This window comes from Columba livia, chromosome 6, assembly GCF_036013475.1.
Source record: "Columba livia isolate bColLiv1 breed racing homer chromosome 6, bColLiv1.pat.W.v2, whole genome shotgun sequence".
Lineage (NCBI taxonomy): Eukaryota > Metazoa > Chordata > Aves > Columbiformes > Columbidae > Columba > Columba livia.
In genome coordinates, this window is record NC_088607.1 from 32,906,598 (window position 1) to 32,932,225 (window position 25,628).

Consider the following 25,628-nt stretch of genomic DNA (forward strand, 5'->3'; position numbering starts at 1 on the left):
CCCTGCCCCCTTAACTGAAAGATTCAACTTCCAACTTTGAGGACTTACTAATTTTTATAAGGAAGAAGGTATTTACCCAGAGAATAAACTCCACCTTATGAGAGATGACCCTTCAGAAGCTGAATTATGAACCCTAAATACCAATACTGGATGGAGTTCAAGCTAAAAGACTGCAACAAAGCATTTCAAGCAATAAACTGTACTGGAAAAAAAAAAAAAGTATTCCAAAGAACTGAAAGCTCACAGACTAAACAGCTCTCTTCTTTCACCTATTTGTACCTTAAAAACAGAAAACAGTCTTGTCATATGACCATCTTTTTGCTAGTCTCTAATCCCAAGATATTGGATGTCACTGGATCTTACTTTGAGCACGTGAAGTACTGTACAAGTCCTGTTTAACTGCTTAGTTAATTGTATTCAAAAATGTAGTGCATCGCATAGTACTTGCCATGACACCTTTCCAAAGTTTGTTTGCCTCTTCATGTCCTGGTTTCACTTTCAATCCCTTTTCTTATCCTGAAAGATTATAAGGGGCATAAGACTGCTTTGTATGATGTGGACATGCTTACCAGGAAGGGAAATCTCAGTACTAGCACACACCAAATAAATACTACTCAATACTGCAGCTATACTCCAAATATTAAGAGCAATAAATATTTAACATGTTTAGCTGCGATTTTTTTAACAACATGCTTTTTGCTAGAAGTCATTCCATATAAAGTATTTTAAGATAAAGCATACAAATAAGAAAGGGAGAGGGAAAAGGAAATCAAAAATGCTAAAATGGATACAATGAAATTAATGATCAACTGGGATCAATTGGGAAGGAGCACTGAGTATTGATGCATTTTGGTAGCTTGGTTGAGCTCCTGGTTTCAAATTGGTTAGACCTATGGCACAAGGATTTCAGTTAACACTATCTTGCTGTAAAAGTGGGGTTTGGATTTTGTAAGTATGATTTGCTCACTTAACATAATGTGAACAGTTATGAGAATAATTAAAGCAAATCACTAAGTTATCTTCCCCCATACCCAGATAAGTTTTGTACAGTTACAAGATTAAAAAGCACAAAATTCCTGTGAGTGTAAGACCTAATAAAAATGGAAGAATACATCCAAACCCACAGCTCTTACCTCAGGCAAACTCCCACTGGTGTTGGCACCTCATGCGATGCAGAGAAGAGTGCAGACACTTCAAACAAAATTGCCTGGAAAGGTTTGATTCACTCTCACTTGATTAATTGAATGAGTATATTACAAGTCAGTCTTGCAGCTCTTGATTTTCTCAGGAATGGAAACATACCAGGAAAAAAAAAAAGAGGTAACTCAAGGTCATCGGTAAACTTTAGATCAGAGCATGATGTTACGGCTCAGGCCTCCAAAAAGCTGCTGGGTTGCACTATACTCCTCTGATAAAATCAATGTCCAGCTTTTAAAGACACAGCCTTGTAGTCTGCAAGGTTGTGCCAAATACCAGACCTCTTGTCAGAAAGTCAACCTGAAATGGGCCTGCTTCTTTGCATTTCAGTCTGAGAGTGGAAAACCATAACAAACCAGAAAATTTCTGAATAACTACTCAGGATATGTGATGTTCATTGGATTTCGAAAAATAGGATATTTGTATGGGCAAGTAAGAGAATAATTTTCTGTTCAGGTAAAGAAACACAGTTGTGGAGTCAGGATAAGAGAACCAGTTTAAAAAAGAGAAAGGAATTGGGGCTAGTGATGCAAGAACAGAATCTTCATATCCTTTAGCAAAGTAAAGCCGCTAAACAAACCTACTTTTGTTCAAGCTTTTTAAATCCCCAGAAACCAAAGCTGAAGGGTCTTTTATTTTTGTGGATAGGGCCAGCTGAGAGAAGCATTATTCAGCTGCCTGTGGCAGCATTTAGTAAGGCAGTAACAGAAGCAATGATGCAGCACTGGCCCTGTCAAAGATGAGCATGAGTAGAGCAGCCGATCTGAGTCTGGGAAATAGGGGCAGGCCTGTGGGCTATAAGTGAGAGGGGATTTGTGGTAAGGGTGAGACGGGGATGAAAGGGAGGGTGGTGGCTTTACAGCAGAGATGTAAGAGAGAATATGTATTAAGAAATGTTAGGAAGAAACTTGGAGCAATGGAACATGAGTGAAAAACATGGACATCCTCACATACCCAAGTTTGAGTCCTCATCAGCACTTGCAAATGGCCAGCTCTTTCTGACCCCCATTTTTGCTGTCAGAAATATGTCATCCCTAGCCAATATAAAGGAAAAAGACAGTATATTAACTGTTGATCATTATGCTCTCACAAAATACTGAAAATAGTAAAGATTCTGCTCAGCTTAATACTGAGAGTTTATGAATATAAAAACCAAACATTTTTCCTGGTATCTTGCACCTGGACAAAGTAATGCAAAGGAATACTAGTTAGCCTTTCACCATTCCCACCAACTCCTTCACCTAAATTAGTTGTACTGAGCAAAGAAATCACACTATAAATATAATTAGTTACTTGGAACCTGATCTAAAGCCTAATGAAATCAGCAGAAAGCTTACAGAGAGAATGAGCTATAAAGAAAATATTAGTTTGATTGCTGTGGGCAAAACTACTTTCAGATCTAAGCAGAGGATTTATCTATTTTATTCTGCAAGCAATGAGAAAACATCTTCTTGATTCTAAAACTAAAATAAGAGACCTAATTAATTCTAGAGCACCACAGTCGTATACATTACTTCTCAGTATGCAGGAATCCAATAGTTTCTTTTTTAAACAGTAATATTTAAAAACATTTCATTTAAATGGTGGTGGTTCCTCTTTTCAGTAAACACATCTGAAGGCATACATTGTGTTTAAATATAATAAATACAGCTAAAATCATGCATCTGGGTCAATCCTCTGCATGTAATCAGGATTATGAAAATGTAGGTTTTCTTTTCTTATCTTTCTCAATAAATGGTCTATGTACAGATGACTGGAAATTTATTCAGACATGGTCTTGCTTATGTTCTTGTTTTTTAACTTACCAGTTCTTTCTTCCCTGCAAATCTGACTGATTTCTAATTCTACCAGTTGCTCTGGCAGCTAAGGGAAGTGTCAAACTGTGATTGCCGATTTCTAAGCTGTGCTGAAGTTCTTTTAGAAACAAAATTCTCACATTAAGGCATTTTAATTGCAAGTTTTCTGCCCATTTTAATCACTCACTCTTTTGGTCTTTGGTTCTGATTGCTGACCATGTGAAATTATAAAGGAAAAGGTCACAGAGGACATGGAGAAGCCAAAATCCAAACAGAAACAACAGAAGGGGGAAAGATGACAGGAAAAGATTTTCATTTTGTTTGCACCTTCTCCAAGATTTCACTGTCCTGAACCTCCCAGCTCTCTGAATGAAGCTCCTTCAGCCTCAGTTGTCAAAGAACTCCTTCATGCACTGCCTTGCCCACAGCTCCTCTCAGGCATTCCCCCAGAGGCAACCCAAAGAGATGTAGCACATCTCTGAAAAATCTGACAAATGGAAGGAGACCTACCATTCCAATGGCTCTGTACATGTGTGGTTGGAAATAAATTGTCAATAGCATAGGGGAATCCCTTTTGTTTCAAAAGTGCTTCTTCAAAGAAACAGTCATCCCCATCTCTCTTTGAGGAAGGCACTGTGTGGGAGGCTCTGTGGGCTCTCCTACAATGCCATGACTGAGAAGCCTGTCTTTAACTGGAGCTTAACTGAAAATGCACAGTCCAGATAAAACGCAAAGGCACAAAGAGCAAATAAAGAAGTAGTCAATGCTAAGCAAAGTGTGGGCTGAGGAATTCTGCCTCCTAAGGAGGTGACAGTCAAATGAAGCTGGCTCATCATGTGTGTCAAAAGCAGCATCAGACAGGTAAATAGCAATTCTACACTTCCCTCCCACTCTAAAATTCCACTCTTAAAACATAGGGTATTTTAGGAAGCTTCCTGCTGACAGGCACATCCTGCCCAGAATTACATTTTAATAGTTCTTCTTTTAGACGAACATTTAATTTAGACTTACACAGTCAACATGCTATTCCCATGCAGTCCCTAGGGAGGAGCAAAACATGCAAAATACAGAAAGTGTGGTAATGAAAAGAAATAATCACCCTGTTTTCATTGATGAGTTTACAGATAATGTAGTAGACTATTTACTATGGTTCTCTTTTCTCTGGAGGGCAACTTTAAATCTCTTGGAACAACTCCGTAGGCTGGTAGAAAATGGTAGCTGCTTTCAGTCCAGTGCAATGGAGGTGAACACGCCATCTGGAATGAACACATAACATCCAGCACTCCAGGATCTCGGAATTTCAGACAAAAAGCTACAAAGTGTCCCAAGACTATTCTCTGAGTAAAGGACAACTTCCATACAAATTCAGATTTTGAACTAGCAATAACATCACTATATCACATTGCCAATAATGCTACACAGATAATCTTACAGATTTTATTCGCTTTCCACAGCTGCTTCAGGAATTGGCAACATGACGCTTCTTGAAGGACCAGGGCACAAAGATATATTCGTTTTGCCCAAGCCAAAATGTACTACGACCCATCAAGAAAAATAATCACACCAGGAACTAAATAAGTTGAATACAGCACTGCAAATGGTAACACTGACGGTTCTGAATCAAATCCTGTATATCACTAGCAGTTTTTAAAACATAAGATTTTAAAAAGTAATCTGGTCAGATTTATTTTTATTTGCTTTCAGTTTTTTGATCAGATTTAGATATAGGAAACATAACATTGACAAGCAAGTCAAGGAAAACGCCCATTTAAGCATCTGCTAACAGTCCCTGGATGACATGAGGCACAGGCAAGTCCCCAGCCAGCCTCTCTGGAGGAACAGTAATGACCACTGCTGGTTACATGAACAACAGACATGCTGTAACACGTTGGATTGACTCGGTAATATGGCTCCTAAAACTTTTATTCTGTTGATACAATATTCCTTACTCCTTTAGCTACCATTCCACAAGTGCTAAATTGGCTCAGCATCTTACTCCTTTTTCCACTAAAGTGTCTTGAAGTGAACATTGACTGTCTCTTAAAACCCAAGAAATTAAATTGTCTTTCCTGAGCCAGCAGCAGAAGCAATGGAAAACATTTCTCAGAACTAGTTTGTTTTATTTCTAAGAAAGTGTTTGACCTAATGATCTATTTTAGCAACTTGGTACGATTTATGGAGGACTGATAAGCACATAGTAAAAACCAGCTATGCAGCTACCTGTCATGAGTCAAACATTTAATGCAAAATGAAAAATTATGTACAAAAAGATCAGCAGTATAATTTAAACAAATAAATAAAATAAATCTGCAGTTCAGTCGTTAAAGATGAAAAAGAATTAGTAAAGTGGCTAGAAATAACAGCTTGACAGTATGCAATTTAACTGCCAGTGTATCTAAAAATCTCATCCTACATAATATTTAGCAAGATCATAAACATTTGCCTCTGGATTAATGCAGTATAGAAAAGGATAATCAACCAGCTAAGTATGTAAGATCTCACATACTGATGCAAGAGAATCAGTAAATTGTGACACATTAACTCAGCATAACTTCATTAACAATTGAACAACGAATTTTTGTGCTCAGATGTAAAGATCTTTGGCAGACTTTTTCATATTGCAGCACTACCGGCAACAGAGAGAAAAAGGCCAGGCAGCACAGGGCTAAGGGTTAGAGAAGGGCTTGTCATGATGAAGAGGAACAGGGACCAAGTGGGATGGTCAAGATGGGATTCAAGATACTCCTATTCCTTCAGATGACAAACGTTACCTCTTCATGAGTGTAAAACAGAAAGGAAAGAGAAAGGAAAACACAATATTTTGGTACAACAAAGCAATTACATTTTATGTTCTTATATGTCTGAGTGTACATACTGGCAGCGGAATGCCAAGTAGCCTTTTTTCTTCACCCAGGCTGACCTAACCCTTTAATGACCGACGCAGAAAAACTTCATCTATTTACTGTTCAATCAGCGGGCTCTAGATCAAAATCATTCCGGACTACATAGGATCTGACTTGGTGATATATAAATAAACTAAGTGATAGATAAATTATTGCAAATGAAAACAGGAACTAGCAAAGTATCTTTTGGAAGCTCCTGGCCTGAAGAAACTATCTTGTCTAACCACATATGTTGGAAGGAAAATTCCCCCCAGCACTCCTGTGTTGCAAAGCTAGTCCCCACAGCAAAGGGATGGCTGAGAGCTATGGCATATCAGGCCATGTAGGCTCCCTCAGAGACCCACAGACGCCACTCATGTCTGAGGATCACATCTACAAAGGGAATCTTGGACTTTATTTACTTGCTACTAATTAGGTTTTTTTACTTCTTGTTTTCTAGGTGTCTCCTCTCCCCCCCTACCTTGTATCCTCTTCTCTTTCCCCTTTTATTCTTGGCCTCGTTCCCTGTTCAGTCTGTTACTGCCATGCTCCAAAGAACTCATGCCATCCTTAGCTGCACCTAAGAAAGTACCCTTCATTGCAGTTTTCTTCTCTATAGTCTTCATAAAATACCACATTGTAAGGATAAGTATCATAGGGCTCATTAAATTAGCTGGTGAGCTTATTTGCTGTTCAGTGCCCTGCTCAGCTGATCTTTCTCAATAAAGTTTATTTTGAATAATTATTACTACTATCTTGCACATACATGGTGACATGGCACTTTTGGTATCGCTGTCATTGTCACCTGCTCTCATACAGTGCAATTCCTGCAATGAAGAGCCACGAACAGCAACAGCTGTTCCTTCTGCCCCTCACGGAGAGAGCGGAACCAGCCACCCTTGTGACGAGCTGTGTGCCCAGGGCTGAATTAACAGCCCGGCCCCTCTCACCGTTGCTCGTACTGGATAACGCAGCCCAGGGCAGGTCTCAGCTCTCGGGGCAGGGGCTGGTGTCGTCCCTTTGCCGTGGCGGGGCTGCTCGCTGTCCCCGCTGGCCGCCTGTGTGACCTGACACCGGCACCGACCTTGCTGCCCTGCCGCGCTCCATGGCCGTGCTGGCTTTTTTCCTCACAGAAACCGCTCGCATCTACAGACCGACGACCTGCGCCACACGCAGCGCTGAATAAAAGTGGGGGAATAAACAGGGCGGTGGGTGTTGAAGAAATGACGGTTGCGTGTCCCCAGTCCCCCGGTTGCGGCCGTGCCCCGCCGCGGGCGCCACCTCTCCGCCTTTCGGGGGCCGCTCGCCCGGTCCCTCGGAACGAGCCCCCTCTCCCCTCAGCGGGGGGGCCCGCGGACGGCCGTTGGCGCGGCGCGAGGACGGCCGTTGGCGAGGCGGGGCCAGGAGCGGCGCCCGTTGCCCCGGCGACGCTGCCCGAGTCTCGCGCGACCCGGGGGCTCTCGCGAGGCGCCGCCCGGTACGGGCCGGGCGGAAGCGGCCGCCGTGTTTACAACCCGCCGGGGCGGGGACGCGGGAGGAGCGGCGACGGGAGCCGGGCCGGGCGGTGGGGGCCGGCGGCACCGGGAGCGGCGAGCAGGCCGCCTCCGCGCCCATGTGCCCGCAGCCCCCGCCGTCCATGGAAGTGATGGAGGGGCCCCTCAACCTGGTGAGCGCGCGGCCGCGGGGTCAGGGGGGGCGTCCTGTCAGCCGGTCCCGCCGCGCTCGGGCCTCAGGCGGCGGGGAGAGGGTGACACCCCTGTCCTTTTTCCGGCGGGTAGCCGGACGGAGAAGCGCCATTCGAATAGCAAATAGAGCCTTCTCCGCTCCCCCTCGCCCCCCCGCACCTGTTCAGGGCTTGTGCCAGCTCTGCCACGGCCGCGCCGGGCCCTGGCCGGCCTGCGGGGGAGCGGGGCCGAGCGGCGGCCCCGGGAGGGCAAGCTGTGGTCGCCACGGTCCGGTCCGGTGGCGGAGGAAGCGGTGGCCAGGAGAGAACCGAACAGCGCGCAGCGGCGCGTTTGGGCTGGCGAGCGGGGAAGGTGCTGAGTCCAGCCCAGCTTGCAACCGCAAGGGAAGTTCTGGAAGGAAACGTTTAGATGATACAGGCCATAGCTACATGAGTTTAGAAAGTTTTGGAGACTTATCAGAACCCACTACTAAATGCTGCTTCTGATTTCAGAAGGTGAAATGCTTTCAGATCTTAAATCAGTAATTACTCTGCTTGAACCAAATCTGTAAGGAGCTTTAAGTGAAACGCAGATGTCTGAAAAATGCATCTTTGCAAAAGCTAATCGGATTTTAAATAGCCTAAATTGGTATGTTTCTGTCACATAGACAAGATCTAGGGTCAAGGACAGTTAATTCATCACTGCCTTGTGGGTTTGATCCAAGCTGTGTCTTGACTGTGCCTCAGATACAGTGATACACAGAGCATTCCCTTAGCAGACTAGCTTTGGTCCAGTAGTCCAATTAGCCAGGAGCAGCACACCAGGAACACAGCTGTAGTGCCTCCAGGAACAAGTTTGGTCCAGAAAGCATTTAGACATTGCCATGCAAACCTCAGAGACTTGTGTCAGTTTAGTTTTTAATCAAAGCTTATTTAGTCCAGCATGGTGTCAGCCCTGACAAACCCTTGCCTGCTGTATACAGAGTCAGGTATTTCTGGATTGCTCTCTGTGTTTTCAGAAAAGCTTGTAAAATTGGCATTGCAGACCAGCCATGGAATTAGGGCTAACAGTGTGGCAGGAAGATGATCTATTTAGATCTGAACCAAGGGTGCAGAACTGCTGTGGGTACGTCTGCATGATGCTTTCTCAGACTTTTTACTCTACACTTGGAAGCCTGATTGAAATAAGAAACACCAGGAAGTAGAAAGCTTTTGTAACTTGTTGATATGGTGGGTGTAAAGTCAGACAAGCTTGCAGGAGGGATAAACTATAGCTGTTTCACATACTGCAAAAACCTTTTCAAAAGTAGATCTAGTGCATGAGTTTCTAAGGAGAATATAATAATTTAATATTAACTAGTAGGTGGCTGAAAATAGCAAATTTGTGACAACACAGATATCACTAGTTAGTAGTGTTTCTTCCTGAGACCACTTACTAAGTGACAAGAATATAAATGAAGCCTGGTTGACGATCCTCTGACCACAATAGGAGTGTGCAGTTACCACACCTGTTAGAGCAATAGATCAAGACACTTCTGCATAGTGGCTGATACAGGAAAAAAGTTGCTTTATATAGTTTGAAAGTTATGAAGTTGCCTGTGCATATATCCCCACTTCCTTCTAAGAAGCATCCTATAATACAAAAACTTTTATTGAAACTGTGTACAATGTAGTCACGGATCATCTTACATAGAAAAATAGAAAAATGATCTGTCTTTTCAGGTTGTGTCAAGCACCATGAAAACTCCTCATGACAAGAGCTTTAATGGGTACAGTGCCATGGTTAGAACATGCCTACATTTTTACAAGGACACGAACAGGAGTAACTAGAGTTTTACAGAGCTCTTCTATACACAGTCCCGCCCTGCAGCTGAGTTTCAGATTTGCAACAACAGTCAGGGAAGGTGCCAACCTCCAGTATAAGAATGTTCATTTAAGTTTTTGATACTATCAAGTGTCATGTATTTCACTTGCTTCTCCTATAAGTCTCTTACTTAAGCCTAGTTCCTGTGGATTAGAAAAGCACAACTTTTTGCAAAGGTGCCAAATCAGAGAGAAGGGGGGAAAAATCCCAACCAAATAAACAAAAAAGTCCCTAAACTACAAAGTGGTTTTGGATAGACTAATCTTTAGGCTTATTTATCTGCTATCAATGACTTAAGTACATTTTCCTTCTTTCAGTGTATTACACCTTGCTATTTTTTTGTGAAAGTGTTTTCCCTTTAGTTAAGGCATTTCCTTAGAATTTGCTATACTTCTTTGTACTGTAAAACTTGTTCATTAGTTGTGCATTTGAGCATCTAGTCTTAGTTACTGTAAAGCACATATGCTATTCTTATTTTCCTGGGGAGTTGTTCTGACAAAAAAAATCCTTAGTAGTTTTGCAGTATCCTAATGTTTTTGTTTTTCTGTCAGCATGTAGCACATGTTCAGCACTGTTTGCTTAGCCTTCCTAATTACAGGTACTATGCTATACCTTGTATTCTGCTGACTTCAATTACATTATATTTCTACCTTCTGAAATACAAGTTTCCTCTTTATACATCTGAATCTTAATTAAAGGGTTAAACTATCAATGATATTTCTTTTTCTTAAGTGTAATTGCATTTTGGTTTCCCTAATTCACTGATTTACTTCTGTAGATGGCACAAGACAAATATTGATTTGCTTTCCAGATCTGTTTAAAAAAACAAAAACAAACAAACAAACAACCCACACCACTACCATGTTTTTTGTTTAATGGAAGTTTTAATTGTTGACCTTCAGGTCTAATTACTTCAATGAGAAATGGACCTATCTTTTTAGAATTTGGGGTTTAGTTCTTCAGACACCTTTTTTTTTCCTTTTAAAAATTTATTCTTGTATTTTTGTATAAATCCTGTGCCATTATTGCATGTTTAACAAATACTCACGCCAAGTCCAACTCTATAATTCCTTCTTTTAACCTTTCTAGGGCTTGTGCTACAATACTGACTGCTGATTTCATTTTTTCCACTAAGCTGTCCTCAAGGTATTCACTGTATTCAGTGATGCTTCATTTAGGAATAAAGTCAAACAACTTTTCCAAAATCTGCTGCCACCTTCTGAGTTGTTAGAGCCATGGGAAGGTATTTTGGGGCAGCCCTGCTACTTGAGGATTCATTTTGTCTATACCCTCCTTCCCTCTCCACACTTAGTGTGTTGTATGCTTTGCAGATGAGAAACATCATCTAATCTTGAAAGAATGGGTTAAAGCCCTGATCCTTATGCTTTCACTATTAAGGAAGCCAGTTCTTCAACCCTACAAGTAAAATATGTAGGTTGTGCTGTAGAACTTAAAACTGGTGTGGACTAAGTGCAGTCCCTGCACTGGCAGGTAATCATATAGCAGATGTCTAGTCCAGCTGAACACCTGTTTCATGCATAACCCAGTGCCATAAACGAGGACATTCTTTCACAGATTAAAACTTGTACGGTAAAAGCAAGAAGTCTCATTAAAAAAGACACTCCATAAAAAAGTGCGGTTTAGAGCTTCTCTGTGCTGCCTACTTACTGTAGGGGCAATTCCTGCTACCATCTGGGTTTAGGCAGAAGATTCTGATCTTGCATCCAGCGATAATTTTAACCTTAGGTGTAGGAGTAGAAGGTATCAGTTAAGAAGCACAACAGTGCACTGCTGACCCCCAGAAGCTTAGAAGTAACACAATAAAAATATGAGGCCAATAGTATCAGCCTCAAGAAGAGACTAAAAAGGAAGCTGCTCATTCAATAGTCTGACACCCAGGACTTCATAACTGCAGATTTTACTTTAATACCTCAGTATCTTCCTATAGAATATTTGCTAAGGAGACATACCACCTCTATCTTGTATTCTTCCTACAAGGTAATAGCACTTATTATAGTTTATAATAAAATACAATACAAAATCTGGTGAATATCTATTGCCTGTAAGTTTCTTGAAACGTTAGGGACCCAGCCTAAAGAGCTGATTTTTTAATGAAAACCAGAAAGCACAGACCAGTGGCTGGAGTGAAAATAACACAACAGAATGTATACTGCAAGAATCTCATATAATGGAAGCTTTTAATGTTAATGCTGTAAGCCATTGGTAGCAACCATTCCAGTACAAGCCAATCAATGACCTGTTTGAAGAACTGGTTTGGAAGTGAGGCAAATACTGTATCCACACAAGGGCAAAATAACAAGCAGAATAAATACACAATATGGAAGGGTAGGAGGAGCATCTATGAAAGTTTACCAGAGACCAAAGGATTTAAACCACATGGGCAAATATGTTTGAGACCTAATGCCAGCCTGCACCTCTGTTACTTTGACTGTAAAAACAGCAATATTGTGTTAATCTACAGAAACATCTGGTAAATCCAGTTTGTTGTCTTCGTTTCTTTTTGGTGGTGTTGTTTGGTTGTTTGTTTTTTCCTAATAAAGCTTGATCTGAAAACTGCTATACTTGCTCTTCCAATATAAAATGAAAAAAAGAGAGGCAGATGCACTCAGTTCTGAACTCAAAATAGAGAAAACAAGCTTTTAGGTAGTAAAAGTGGAAATTAATTATATACACATGCCTAACACAAAGTCTGTTTTTACCGTGGTGGTGGAAGTATAAGAGGTGAACCCTCAGAGACAGCAGCATATCTGAGTAAAGTGACTGAGGTTATGCATCAGATACTCAACTGAACAGCCAGATCAGTAATAGTCTCCTTAGAAAAGCTCAACAGCATTGTATTCAGTTATATAACCACTGTTAAAGCACAATACAAAACTGTTGCATGTTACACATACAACACCTTGTTCCCAGTCAAGAACATAATTAGCCAAGCTGGGGTGGTTGACAGAATCATTATTTCCTCACTGGCATCTGTGCCATTTGGGTACTTACCAGCAGTGCCTTTCCGCTGCGTCACACTGGCATGATGTGTGTCATTGAGTCACGCAGTTCAGCTCTGAGTAAGCGTACTCAACAGTTGAAAGACCCAACTCACAGAGGCCCAGGGAGGCAAGAGACTGAAGTTGGGCTGAAGTGTTTCTGCTGCACTCATTTGAAATTTTCAGTCCTGGAGTAGTTTGTTTACTGGACCATTTCTTGTGCTGATTCAGTTATCCCTACTGGGGGTCAGCTCAGTGGCTGTAACAGCTTGAGCCATGTGGTTTAGGGCTACATATAGGAGTGAGATTGGTTTTGTTTATTATCAGGGCAGTGGGACTGTTTTCATTTAGCTCATAACCTCCAGTTAGGAAGGCTTGTGTAGTGCCAGCTGCAACACTATATGGGAACAAGAAAAGCATTACCAAAGCTGCTGAGAACTGTAGGTAGACAAAATGGCTCTGACAGGCAAGCTGAAGCACTTAATGCTTTTATCGTACTAAACAGATGAAAAGGAAGAGGATGGGGTTGATTTGACTATGCATTAGGTAAAAGGAGAACAGACCTTAATGAAGTTGCAGGTGATCAAGGAAAGAACTGCAGTATTCCTGTATGGGGTTTTGAAGACTCCACCTAACAGGAACAGTGTGAATGAGAGCTGGTGTCATTCCAGATCTCTTAGTTGTATTTGCATGGTGAGGAGCTCAGGCTAACCATTTTATCTTAAATTTGGAATAGGCTGGGAACAGACACGTAGTCAATTAGAACTATTTGGTGAATTAATGTTGGTTGCCTAAACAACTGGTTCCTTGTCTGCCCATCTATTTAAATTCTAATAGTATTGCTTACAAGCAAGTTGAATTTCAACATATTTACAGTTCAATACAAAGTGAGGAGGTTGTTAATATTGAGAATACATTCTCATGAGCATTTCGCATATTTGTTTTGCTCTGTAGTTACACTCACCTGTAATTTACATTTGAGTCATTGTTCTGTCAACCTTGCTAAGTACCACCTTTCAAAGACAGAAAATTGAGATAGCATGTGGCTAGTGGTGTTGCTTGAGCAGCCACAATGAGTTCTGCCATTTTTTGTTTCTTCTTCTCTCTACCTTTTTCTACAGAATACAAGGAGTATTTTTAAGGAGGCTTGGTTCTGTTGATAAAGCTACACATTACCATTTCTTTAGGCTTAGTGGCACATATTTTCCTATTATTTAGCATGTTACAGTAGAACTTGCTATTATTTTCACTTTTAGTGTAAATGCAAGCATTTTTCCATAGTCACCCTGAGTCTTATTCATCATGATCGCACTTCAAAAAATATGGCCATAATTTATTTTTGGACCTCTCAGGTGGTTTTCCACTTGAATTCTCTCTTAGTTCCATTTTTCAATGCATATGCAGACGTATGCCTTCAAACCTTTCTAAATTTGCAATTTCCTGTTAAGAACGGGCTTGAAAGAGACTTCTGTGTCTAGCACTGACCAAATATTTGTGAAGTGGAAGGAGCAATGGTGCACCACCTCATCCCACCCTTTCTGGCCTGCTGTTGTAAACATCTACACAGAAGATACTTAGCACTCTTTGGTACCATATGGAAGCAATGCAACATGCACTCCACAGAATCACAGAATGTCAGGGATTGGGAGGGATCTCAGAAGATCATCCAGTCCAATCCCCATGTCAGAGCAGGAACACCCAGATGAGGTTACACACAAAGGTATCCAGGCGGGTTTGAATGTCTCCAGAGCAGGAGACTCCACAACCCCCCTGGGCAGCCTGTTCCAGGCTCTGTCACCCTCACTGAGAAGAAGTTTCTTCTCAAATTTAAATGGAACCTCTTGTGTTCCAGTTTGCACCCATTACCCCTTGTCCTACCATTGGTTGTCACTGAGAAGAGCCTGGCTCCATCCTCCTGACACTCACCCTTTACATATTTGTGAACATTAATGAGGTTACCCCTCAGTCTCCTCCAAACTAAAGAGCCCCAGCTCCCTCAGCCTTTCCTCATAAGGGAGGTGCTCCACTCCTTTCATCGTCTTTGTGTCTCTGCGCTGGACTCTCTCCAGCAGTTCCCTGTCCTTCTGGAACTGAGGGGCTCAGAACTGAACACAAGAACTGGAGCTTCTTAGAACTCCCTCAATAGAGGACACAATTGGAGACTCTGAAAGCAATATATATGTTGATATGACATGGAATACCGTAGATAAGATTCTGGAGACGTCCCCTGTAACTTTAGCTGCCATGTTGAATATTATGCTGGAGTCTGGGGACTCCAGAAGTTCTGTCTGTTGGGTGTACAGAGAACTGCAGTTCCTCCTTGCTTTGGCTGAAGGTTTGAAGATGGGTGTGATTGAGTGGCCTGAGCCTTTGGAGCCTGAATCAGCTGTTGAACTGGTCTAGGAATTTCTGACTGATTTGAAGAGGAAGATGGATGGATATTGTATATCTGGAAACAGGAATGCAACAGAGAAAATCAAATCTGACACTGCTGCAGTGGACAATTCAATAACATCAATTTTCAGTGAGCGAGACCTGGATTTTGCTGAACAATTGTGGTGCAGAATGAGAAGCATCAGTTCCTATCAGGAGCTGGTAGGGTGTTTGACACTGATCATAAAATCCTTGGCACATGGTGATATACAGCCATGGATTCATCAAGGCAGTAGCAGTTTGCTGAGTAAATTGGTTCAACAGTCTTACCATGGAAAGATATTGTTTCCCTCAGTGGCATCACTCCAGTTCAAATGCTTTTGGAGGTTGGTTTGGATAAGATGAAGAAGGATTATGTCAGTTTTTTCACAGGCTAGGAACTTGCAACATTAACTACTTGGATTACTTGATTTCCACATCAGTTGATCTACAAGAACAAGTTCATCGTGTTCAGAAGCTTCACCATATGCTGGAAATAATGGTCAGCTCTACAGTCTTCCTTCATCTTAAACATGAGACCCTCTTCCTCTTGACACAAATTTGCATGAAGTATCATAAGGAAAACCCTCTGAATGAGAAGCATGCTGCCCATCAGACCAGCACTCGTCAAGAATTTCTGTCAAAATGGTCACCCAGAAATATGGAAGGTGGACATAAGCAGTGGGCAAGGTCCGAAGGAGGTTAAAACAACCTGGCAAGTTAGTACTAATTCTCCAGTTGAACATATGACGTCAAAAAATACAGGTCTCTTTTCAGATTCCACAGTTAACAGAAGCCATGAAGAAGGAATGTATTTTATTACACTGGCCCAATGCAGTCAGGTGCATTTCATCTAGCTGTGTGTTAGTCTCCAGGCAGGCACTAGACAGGTACAGTAAAGGGGAAAGATCAGTTTTATCTGTGTCCCAACAGTACATCTAGAAACACTGTGGTTTGAAGGAACACTTGATGTCTGACTCTTCCCTTCTCCCATATACATTATTTGAAAAATGCCCCTACATCCTTAACGAAACAGATCCCCAAATAGATCCCTCATCTCTGAAAAAAATACCTTCATCTTTGCTTTCAGCAGTTAGAGAGCATAGGTATTGATCCTTTCTGGCAAAGGTAACTGGCATCTACAGTCCGTAGCATAAAATGGATGATGTGAGCAGCAACTTCTTTGCAGTTAGCTTTCCTCAGGCCCCATAATTTTAGCAGCTGGGATTTGCTGCCTTTATTTGTAACTTTATTATAGCAACTAAGGCACTGTAATGTGTGTTTCATAATCATGTTAAAATATATTGCTTTCTAAAGAATCCCTTACAACAAACAAAAGTGGCTGTAAGCTTAATGTCTTGTGCAAGGGGCTTTGTCCAGTGAAGAGCTGTTCCCATTAGAGGAACAGAGAGAACCAAAACATCCAGAAGACTATCCATCTCAGCTACAGGAGAACTGCTGCAAATTACTGGTCCTAGGAGAGGATAGTAGAGTTATCCTATTTGCAAATGAGTAGTACTACATCTACATTTTCAAAATATGGTAGAATTGAACAGGTTTTTTTCTGTTACTCTTACTTCTATACTAGCTAGCCATCAACTAGAATCATATGGGAAAAGCAGCAGCTTTTTTCTTTTCTTTTTTTCCTCCCCACCCGAAGCAAGGATCATATGGTGGTAATCCTTTAAGTGGTAATGGTGCACAGACTCTAGAAAGAAAACTAGCATTTTTATTTTTTTCATTTGAGGGAGTAATAAGAAATCTGGCAACTGGCCCTTTGGCTTAGTTTCTCATGGCCTGCAGTCACATCATTGTCTAGTTTATATTGGGAAAAAAAAAAACAAGCTGGGTGTTAATTTTTGGGCTGCTAAAGAAGCCTCTAGGTAAAGACGAAAGCTGCATTGCTACTTTACAGGGCTGTTTGATTTTTTTTTTTTTCTTTTAAATTATGCTGCTCAGAGATTACATAGGCAATAGCTTGGGTTAGCTGGATGGAGAATCAAATAGGAACAAATAGGAACAAATGCAGGTGTCATCCCTTAACATCTCAGCTACAGTTGGAAATTTTGAAGAAAGCTGTCTAGCTTACCTGCTTCTGTAGGTGATCCAGAGTGGATCAAGTGATGCAGTAAGTCACATGCAATCCCTTAAGAACTGAATGTGCTAGAGCAAGGTGAGGAGGCTATATAGCTTGGTCATCCTTCACTCACACCTGCTTCCTCTTACAAGAGCCAAGTTGTTACACCTGTCCATTTGCCTACTGGGAAATCCTGCTCGTCTGGATTGGGAGGGACATCTGCAAGTACTTGTTGACCTGCTTCCCCCCTTCAATTCCATAGATAGTTAATAAATGATAGTTATTCTTACACCACATTCCATATTCATTTCCAGCACTGCACCTGGAAGAGGAAAGATAAATCAGATATATAAACCCACTACAGTTATGCAGCATCTGTTTCTGTAATCATCCCAACAGCAGGGCCAAAGTCAAAGTGGTCCTGCATGAATCTGTTGGGAACGAGCGTAGCAGCTCCAGAATTGTTGGTGTAAACACCTTCCTCTAGCATGACATCAGACCAGGATAAACTTAAGAGCCACTTTTTTTTTTTTGTATAATGTAGGACAAATTCTTCCATTGCCAGTTTTATAATGGGATACAGGCTACTCCAGGTTCAAAATAGATTTGCTAACAATGGTTGGATACTGTGTGGCTAAGTGTAACTGAGCACTAAGAATAAACCAGCAGACTAGACAAGAAATAAAAGCTTATCCATGATACATGGCTATTAAGCATCCAAGTACTTCTGCTGCAGCTTCATCACTTGCTGTGGGGAACCAGCACCACTAATTTCCTCAAACTGCTAATGATGAATAATCTACTCTGAAAAGGGAGAAATTCCTTGGTCTTCCACAGTCAGCTAATTGGAACAAATACAGGGTGGAATAAATGAGCAAATATTTCCTTGTCAAGCTGGCAGGAAAACATACAAAATAAGGAGTGCCACCCCCCGGACTGACTGCAAATCACCTTGCTTTCTCACTCAAGGCTGTGCTGAAACTGATTTTTCTCTGCTGCAGTTTCTGTTGTTTCCACTGGGGAAGTCTGTTGCTCTGCATCAGATTAAGATGGCCTGACACCTCTGTATTTTGATGTCAAGCAAGAAAGGCATTTTGACCTTGCAATTAGAGGATCCTAGCTTTTCTTTTTGCTAGCATCTCCAGACTGGTGTTTTCCTAATTTTATTCACAGTCTAGCACAACTTCTTTGGAGTCCCTTCCGCTTCACTGGGAGTTAATTGAGAATGGAAATAATTTAATTGCTCAATCAAATAACAACTGACCGTCCCCAAATGTTCTGCATGTGCCTAAGTGATTTAGTAAGGTCATGCTCCAGTAGTTTAAAACATATGAAAATAACCTGTGAAAACAGACTCAAATTCTTATAGGTAGAAACTAATAAATAGGGCCAGGCCCCTGGCTTGTTGAATTGCTTCTTTAGATCTTCTGTCTTGAGCTAACCTGTTTCCTCTTTCCCTGTTTTTTTAGACCTGCCCAGCCAGTTTGTAGAAGCAGCTGTGTCAGTACTGATATATTGAAAAAGAATTGTTTTGCAAGGAGCTAGCTCAGGTGTTTTTATGTCCTTGACATAGCTAATTTGTAACTGGATGAGCTGCCATGAATAACCAAGGAGATGGCTCCAGATGAGCTGATACCGTTTGTTCATTCCTGTGGGAAATGAGTTTATCTTTCTGGCATATGTCATTTGTAGGAGTCCATGGAAAAAGGCCATAAAATAGATGATTTTTCCAATACAAAGACACTTCCTCTTCTGAGATTATTTAACCTCAGGACAGAAGAAACAGGGAATGCTGTCAGTGCTCTGAGGATTGAATGGAGGTGAAGAAGAAGAATATAACCAAAATATTTGTCATGAAGAGTCAAGGAGCCGTGGTTAGTGGTTGTTTTGTTTTAAGAACACTCCATTGGAGCCTATGAAATCAGTTTTAGAAAAGCCAAATGTCTAAATGCAGTGATATAACTGTTAGGGATTGCTTAAGAACAGCTGTTGCCCAAAAGAGTGTTTTCTGTAGAAGTCATTCTCTTCTGTGGTGTCAGAGCTGCTGGAATTCTGGTAGAAAATGGAAGTTACTGTAACACTGTAGGTGATAAGTCAGTTTGGAGGACAAAGGTGACAAATAGCCCTGCGTTTTTTGAACTTATTTTTTTAAGTGGGCGTTAGTACAAGTATCATGTTAGTTCTGATAGAATTGTGTTACTGTCCTGTTTGGATTATCTAACCTTTGATGCCTCTACCAACGCTTCAGGAGACAGAGAAAGTGTTAATTCCGTAAGGCCTGTAGGGAACCAGCCATTCTAACATCTTAGGATATGGACAAATGCACTCATTTTTATGTTGATCCTGGCACATGCTTAAATTGAGTTGGTGATGTATATTCATCAAACATCTCAAGTCTGATGTGTTTTATGCTTTTATCTGAGTGAAGGGAGAGAATAGAGAATTTGTATGTGTCAGAAGCAGAATTAGAGAAGCAGATTTCAAGGCTTTCAGCTCTGTTTCCCCTACAGGTTCAGTCAGTATAGGTTTGGTAAAGGCTTTATTGAGAAACAGTAACCCCAAACAAAGAAACAGACAAACTTGTTCTTCAGAGTCCTAAGTGTCGTGTTGTTTCACAGTCAGTGCCCAGTACCTGGTGTCTGTTTACTTTAAACTCAACAGGTAGTAAAGCAGTCGTGAATAGTCTGTGTTACTGACAGTCTTGCCAGTCAGTGATTGTAGCTTTTTATATTACACAGCTTGTCTTGGAGGAAGTACCATGAAATTCATGTCTTGTAGTAATGACAAAAAGACTTGCTTTCATGAATGTTGCTGTGCTGGTTATGCAATACTGTTTCTCACTAAAACATATGCAAATACTTGCATCAGTTGCTTGATTTCAGCAACATCCTTAGTTTATCTTAGTAGTTTACATTAGTAGTTTACATTAGTGGCTTACAAATAGTAGTATAGACTTAACTGTTGCACAGCAACAATGTGACTTTGATATCTTTAACCGTGGCTGTGACTCTTCCATTAATTGGTGTAAGCTGCAAACAAAAAAAATAAAATCCAAAGATCATTTGCAATTTCTTCACCCAAGAGGCCAGGCCTCTTGGGCTTGGGGCAGCAGAAAATGTCAAACCAGCTGTAACGTAATTCAGATATCTTGAATTCTGCCACATAAATTGGTCCTAAATACTTAGAGCCTCTCATAACTTCTTATGGCCTACAGGTCTTTTTACACGCCTACACTAAATGTCTGCCTATAAAGGAGAATGTGTACTTTCTGAGGAGCAGCTTCAAAAGGATTTTGTTGTGTACACACCATCTTTGCTGCATTAACCAATCTCACTTCTTACCTGTACAATACAGATTCTTGAAAGGTAGTATTAAAGAAGAAATCAAATTATAAAGCTTGGAAGGGAGTGGGAGATCTGAGCCTGAGAATTGGAATCGGTACAGGTTTCTTAGGTGTACTTTTAAAATGGGTAGAACTATTTGTCAATTAACCCTCATCAATGTAATGTTCTTCTTATTTTAAGGCTCACCAGCAGAGCAGAAAAGCAGACCGTTTGTTGGCAGCAGGGAAATATGAAGAAGCCATTTCTTGTCACAAAAAAGCTGCTGGTGAGTAGGTATTTCTCACATTCTGGCTCTTGAAATAAATTTCTAGATTTGCATGCCTCATGTAAGTAGAATATCTAGTTACTTGCAAAATTTTTATTCTTAAAATGTGAATTTGGTTTTAAGCCCAAATTAAGAATCCTTTTGGAAACTTTTTTCTAATATGAGCAGCTAAAGTCAGACGTTTCCAAAGTTGTTTTCATTGGGGGTGGTTGTCACTTCGAAGGCAGTTCTTGACTCAAGATGGACACACCACTGTGTCCTGCACAAACTGCAGTTGGAGACCTGCTGTAACCCAGTTTCACTTTACACTTTGTATTTTCTTCGCTGCTTTCATAGCTGAAGTCACCTGCTTTCTCTGTTGATTAAGCAAATACTTAGACAAATATTTGCTTACAAAAGTTTACTTACTTCCCTGTCCTAATGATTGAATCAATAGAGCTCAGAACAGGTGATGAACTCAGCTTTCTCAGAACTCAAGCAAAACGGCAGATTGCATCGCAGGCCTTGACCCTGCGACTGACAGCCTCTCCTGAGTGAGACTTCGTGCTCTTACCTGTCCATTTAACTAGTCATGCTTAATTATTTGTGTTGGAGTCCCTCAGCTGCCTGACGGCGCAGCAACTGCTTGGCAGAAGAAGAAAGAGGATGTCTTAATTGGTGCAACAAGTAGGACATTTCCAGTGACAGGGCTTATGTGGAGACAAAATAAGTGGCTACACTGAACATTGTAACCTAGATACCAGGCATTCTCACTTGCCATTCATAAATACTAGAAAACCCCATAAAGTAAGAAACTGATCATTTCTTTGGTATTTATGCATACTCAAAGCAACGAGGGAGAGCATTTACATTCTAATAGGCAGACTTTTCTTATTGGTTTCCTTCACTTCATGTACCAAGACAAAACCCAAAACTGCATTGCATGTTTCTTGCTTTTCTTTGTCTGATGATTCTATGCCATTATCTTACATCCTTCCAAATATCGTTAAGAATTTCTTATACATTGTCGTTTTCAGCACTAGCAAGATATGCTCAAAGTCTAAAGTGCTGCTCTGAGTCTAAGCCAGCATGTTGATGAAAAAGGTGGGGAACTACCTCTTAATCAAGAATATATTTTAAAAGCATGACTTCATAATACTGGTGTGCCATGAGTGAGAGGATTTCACTTACCACATTTTCTCTTAAAATGCTTGTATGTTAAAAGTCTGGTCCTCAGCTGTGTTTCTTCCCTTGATGGGAAAGTTGTTTTGAGATTTTCTAGAAATGGCTGCTGTCCTCCTCTGAAAAACAAATTGGAACAAGCTGAGCCAACAGGATGCCATGGGAAGGGTGTAGGGTGTATTACATGATCTTACAGTAATTTTTTCAGACATTTGAAAAATAGCAGGTGTTTCCAACCACTGTAACTTGGTAGATACTTTGCCTCTGGACTGCTGCTTTTATGTGGGGATTCAAATTACAGAAGCTCTGAAGCCCTTTCTTAATTTTTATGGAAATGTTCAGGTTTTGTAACCCTGTCTTAAGTGTTTATCAATTTTCTCTTCTGCAGCATACCTTACAGATGCAATGAAGCTGACCCAGTCAGAGCAGGTGAGACCAAAATGCAGCAGACACAAGAATTTGCCATAGCTCTGTTGTGTGCCTGTGTGTCATGTTGTGCCCTGACTCTTCCTACCCCTCTTGGGCATTAGCCTCTGCATAGTTTTCTGAACCCATGGCAACTGCACCAGGAGTTTTTAGAAGTGCGATGCTTCCAGTCTTTCTTGAATGTTTTTCCAAGTTTACATGGGGCAGGGACAAGAGAACTACTAACCCATCCAAGGATTCATCTACAATGGTGTCTAGTCTGCAAGACATCTTTAAGGAGGTGATAAAACTAGTTTCATGTTTAACTTTTGCTGTGAGGCACTTAGGCTGTTTTGCTGAGACACAAAGCTGAGCATCTCACCTACAGTCTGTAATTTTGGTTTCACTCATCCCAACTGGGGGAATCTCCAGAATATCAGCCCTACACCTTCCCTTATTCATTGCATAGATCTGTCTGTGAATGTAGTAGTATAGTCTGCTCAGCACTTCTCTAGCGTCAGGCTTTGAGTTAGCCAGTATTATTGAAGCAAATAACCTTTGGAGATCGAACATCTGTCTTTCCTCCAAAGGGTCATTCTTGTGGAAAAATGATAGCCTCTTACCCAGGTGGTTCCTGTGAGTTATTAACCACCATGCTGCCCACTTTGTTAAATATGGGTGAATCATTTGGGACCATATCTGGCCTTAGAGCACTTTTCTGCTTACTGTTGGGTGTTAGTAATACATCTACACAGATAACATGGCAGAAGCATACAAATAGTTTGTATTACTTAGCTAAAGTGTGGCTGTGCATGCCAAGTGAATCTTCTCCTTATGGGTGTTGGTCATAGGTCAGTTAAATTCCTCGTACCTCCACTCAGAGGTGTTGCAGCCTGGTTAGTGACTTAAAAACAAAAAACAAACAAAAAGACTAAAGGTTAACTCACTCCTTCGCAATACCAGCAGTTATGCCAAATTTGGGTGACATAGCTGCATCCGTTGCATTGCACAAGCAGAGAGCACTTCCTCTTGGATTTAGTATCTGAATAACAAAACCGCCTCCCTCTCCCTCAGGCATGCTGTGATGCTGTTTATGTAAATATTTACGTACATGTAACTTTACATGCATGAATATTCAGATGGGATAAGGGATCAGCAGTTAAATTGTTTAATCTTGTTCTTACTCAGGCTCAGCTATCACTGGAATTACAAAGGGATAGTCACATGAAACAGTTACTGCTCATCCAGGAGAGGTGGAAAAGGGCAAAGAGGGAGGAAAAGCTGAAGGCCCAGCAGAATGCTGACAAGGAAATAGCTGCACATCTTCAGACTTCTCATAAGCCATCTGCTGAAGACTCTGGTGATCAAAATATATTGGTTCCTGTTACTCAGAGATACAGCCCTTCCACAGAGAAACATCCACAGGATATTCAGAGTGTCTTTGACAGGGACCCGGATACACTGTTATTTCTGCTTCAGAAAAAAAAGGAGCCGGTGGAAGCATGTATTGGGAGTAAAGCTCCAAAAGATGACAAAACAATAATAGAAGAGCAGGCAACCAAAATTGCAGATTTGAAACGGCACATAGAATTTCTTGTAGCAGAAAATGAGAGATTAAGGAGAGAGAATAAGCAGTTAAAAGCAGAAAGAGCTAGACTCCAAAAATCTCCAGTAGAAAAGGAGCTGGATGTAGATGCTGACTTTGTTGAGAAGTCAGAGTTGTGGGGTCTGCAGCAACACTCAGAAACTGCTTCTTCAGCTGCAAGTTGGCAGAAGTTTGCAACAGCTGCTGGGAAGGCAAAGGACATTCCAATACCCAACCTTCCCCCCCTGGACATCCCGTCCCCTGAACTCCCTCTGCTGGAACTCTCCGAAGATATATTGAAAGGACTGATGAATAGCTAAAAACCAGGAAAAGTGCTCAATGTAGTTACCCACACTAAGAAAAGGGAAAACCACCAGGACAATGGTGATCTGAGGGCAGAAACATCTTAACACAATCCTACTGTTGGAGAAAAGGCATTAAAGCAACTTTGTTACTGTGAAATACACATCATATCTGATCTACTTCGTAAAAGTTAAAGGTACCATAATCGGTATAAGATGACAAGCTCTTTAGTCTTTCTCCCAGTGTTTCATACCAAATGACTGCCTGGAGAATGTTTCAAGTAACACAATCCTTCAGGGTTTTAAAGTATGCTATATGTAATAGTTATCTATAATGCCATAAATGATGGTGCAGAACCTAACTGTTATGGTTGCCAGTTGGCTGCCACTTCATATTGAAAAATGCTTTCTAGCATGAATTTGAACTGTGCATTTCATTATGCATAACTTTGTTAATTCAGATACAGTGCAATTTATACACCTCCTAGATGGATTTATGTGCCACGCTCTATACTCCTGCGCATGTTAACCTCAAGTCAGGAGAAATTTTAATTTCCATTCTATGAAGGAACCAACCTCTTAGTTCTGTTGACGAGGTTTTTTTGGGGGGTTATCTGTTTACATAACTAATCAGGGTGCATCGAATCTAGCTATTGGTTTCTGTATAAAGTGACATTGTTTAAAGAAGAAAAGTCTATGCTTAAGGAAAAATACCCTTTTTGTTTTCAGTGATGCATGAATGGAAGTCATTCTAGCTGGCAGTATTCGATTGAAAAAGAAATTGTTTACAGCTTAGCCTGATTCAAAAAGGATATGAAAATAAAAAACAAGGTGTTTTGACACTAAGCATGTGTTAAATCTCTACAAATGTTGCAGAGTATAAAAAACAAATTAAGATTCTTACTAACAGTGTAAGTACACATGTACAGCTGAACTTCTGTCTTCATCATCCAGCAAATAAGGGAAGCTGGGCTGAATTCTGAGGGCCTTGCCTATACGTGCAGCGATGTGGCTGGTCGCTGCCTGCTGACGCCTGCAAAGCACTATACACCCCATGGCCTGTTGCAGTGTGTAGTGGGGGCATTAGTTAACTTCAGCTGTTACTGATTAACGAAAAGTGTTAAGTATTGCAAACTACCCCATTTTAAGTTATTCTTGTGCTGTTACAAGGTAAGCTCGCTTCCTAAGGGTATGTTTTTCTTCCAGAATAGACCAGAAGTGCAGCAAGAACACCTTACTGCTCTGCAAATTCTCCCCTTACCTCTGTAGACCTGCTTGCTTGAAGGAGAATAGGGACTGGAGGCTAGAAAAAGCCTATAAAGGTAAGACAGGTTCATCAGAGGAGGTCGCTTGTGCTGAATTGTAGCGGGTTTAGTGGGTGGCCCCACAGAAAAGCTGTGGTGAGGTGACCTGTTCCAGGTCAGCCCCTGCTCGCTGCTCCCACGGAAGGGCACGTTACATTCCACACCGTCACCTGCCTGACCAGCTGTTACAGGTGATGAGGCAGGGGAGCACAGTGTTTCTATTCATGGAGGTAAAGCGAAGAAAATGGTATGTGCTCACAAGAAGGAAATAAAATTATTTAAGCACTTCTCCCACGTCACTGCCAGGGAGGATAGCCCAGGGCTGTTTGCTACAGACACTTCAGCCACCTCTGCTGAGGAGTCAGCATTCTG

At 41.3% G+C, this 25,628-nt stretch overlaps 2 protein-coding genes and 1 long non-coding RNA gene across 9 annotated transcripts in view; 2 read left to right on the top strand and 1 right to left on the bottom strand.

Moving 5' to 3' along the window:
* Positions 1–7,266, bottom strand: part of LOC110356929 (uncharacterized) — a 72,177-nt gene extending 64,911 nt beyond the window's left edge. For all 6 annotated transcript variants that reach the window (XR_010473644.1, XR_010473646.1, XR_010473645.1 and 3 more), the window contains exon 1: positions 1,134–7,266. This is a non-coding gene — a long non-coding RNA (uncharacterized LOC110356929). The remainder of the gene's footprint in view (positions 1–1,133) is intronic.
* A 51-nt stretch (positions 7,267–7,317) lies between these two features.
* On the top strand, positions 7,318–24,798 carry NRBF2 (nuclear receptor binding factor 2). 2 transcript variants are annotated; one of them, XM_065068622.1, is made up of 5 exons: positions 7,412–7,541; positions 18,583–18,764; positions 20,415–20,499; positions 22,049–22,089; positions 23,254–24,798. In XM_065068622.1, the coding sequence occupies exons 2-5, from the start codon at positions 18,705–18,707 to the stop codon at positions 23,968–23,970; spliced, it is 903 nt and encodes a 300-aa protein (XP_064924694.1). In that variant the 5' UTR covers positions 7,412–7,541; positions 18,583–18,704; the 3' UTR covers positions 23,971–24,798. The 2 variants fall into 2 exon arrangements, with proteins under 2 accessions (XP_064924695.1, XP_064924694.1); XM_065068623.1 differs by lacking the exon at positions 18,583–18,764 and having other exon boundaries at positions 7,318–7,541.
* LOC102085961 (protein zwilch homolog) lies at positions 14,082–18,576 on the top strand. Its single transcript, XM_065068203.1, is given in 5 exon segments — positions 14,082–14,121; positions 14,518–15,114; positions 15,117–15,224; positions 15,227–15,413; positions 15,415–18,576. Coding segments are annotated over 5 exon segments (1,188 nt in total). The 3' UTR covers positions 15,671–18,576.
* Positions 24,799–25,628: the final 830 nt, after the last annotated feature.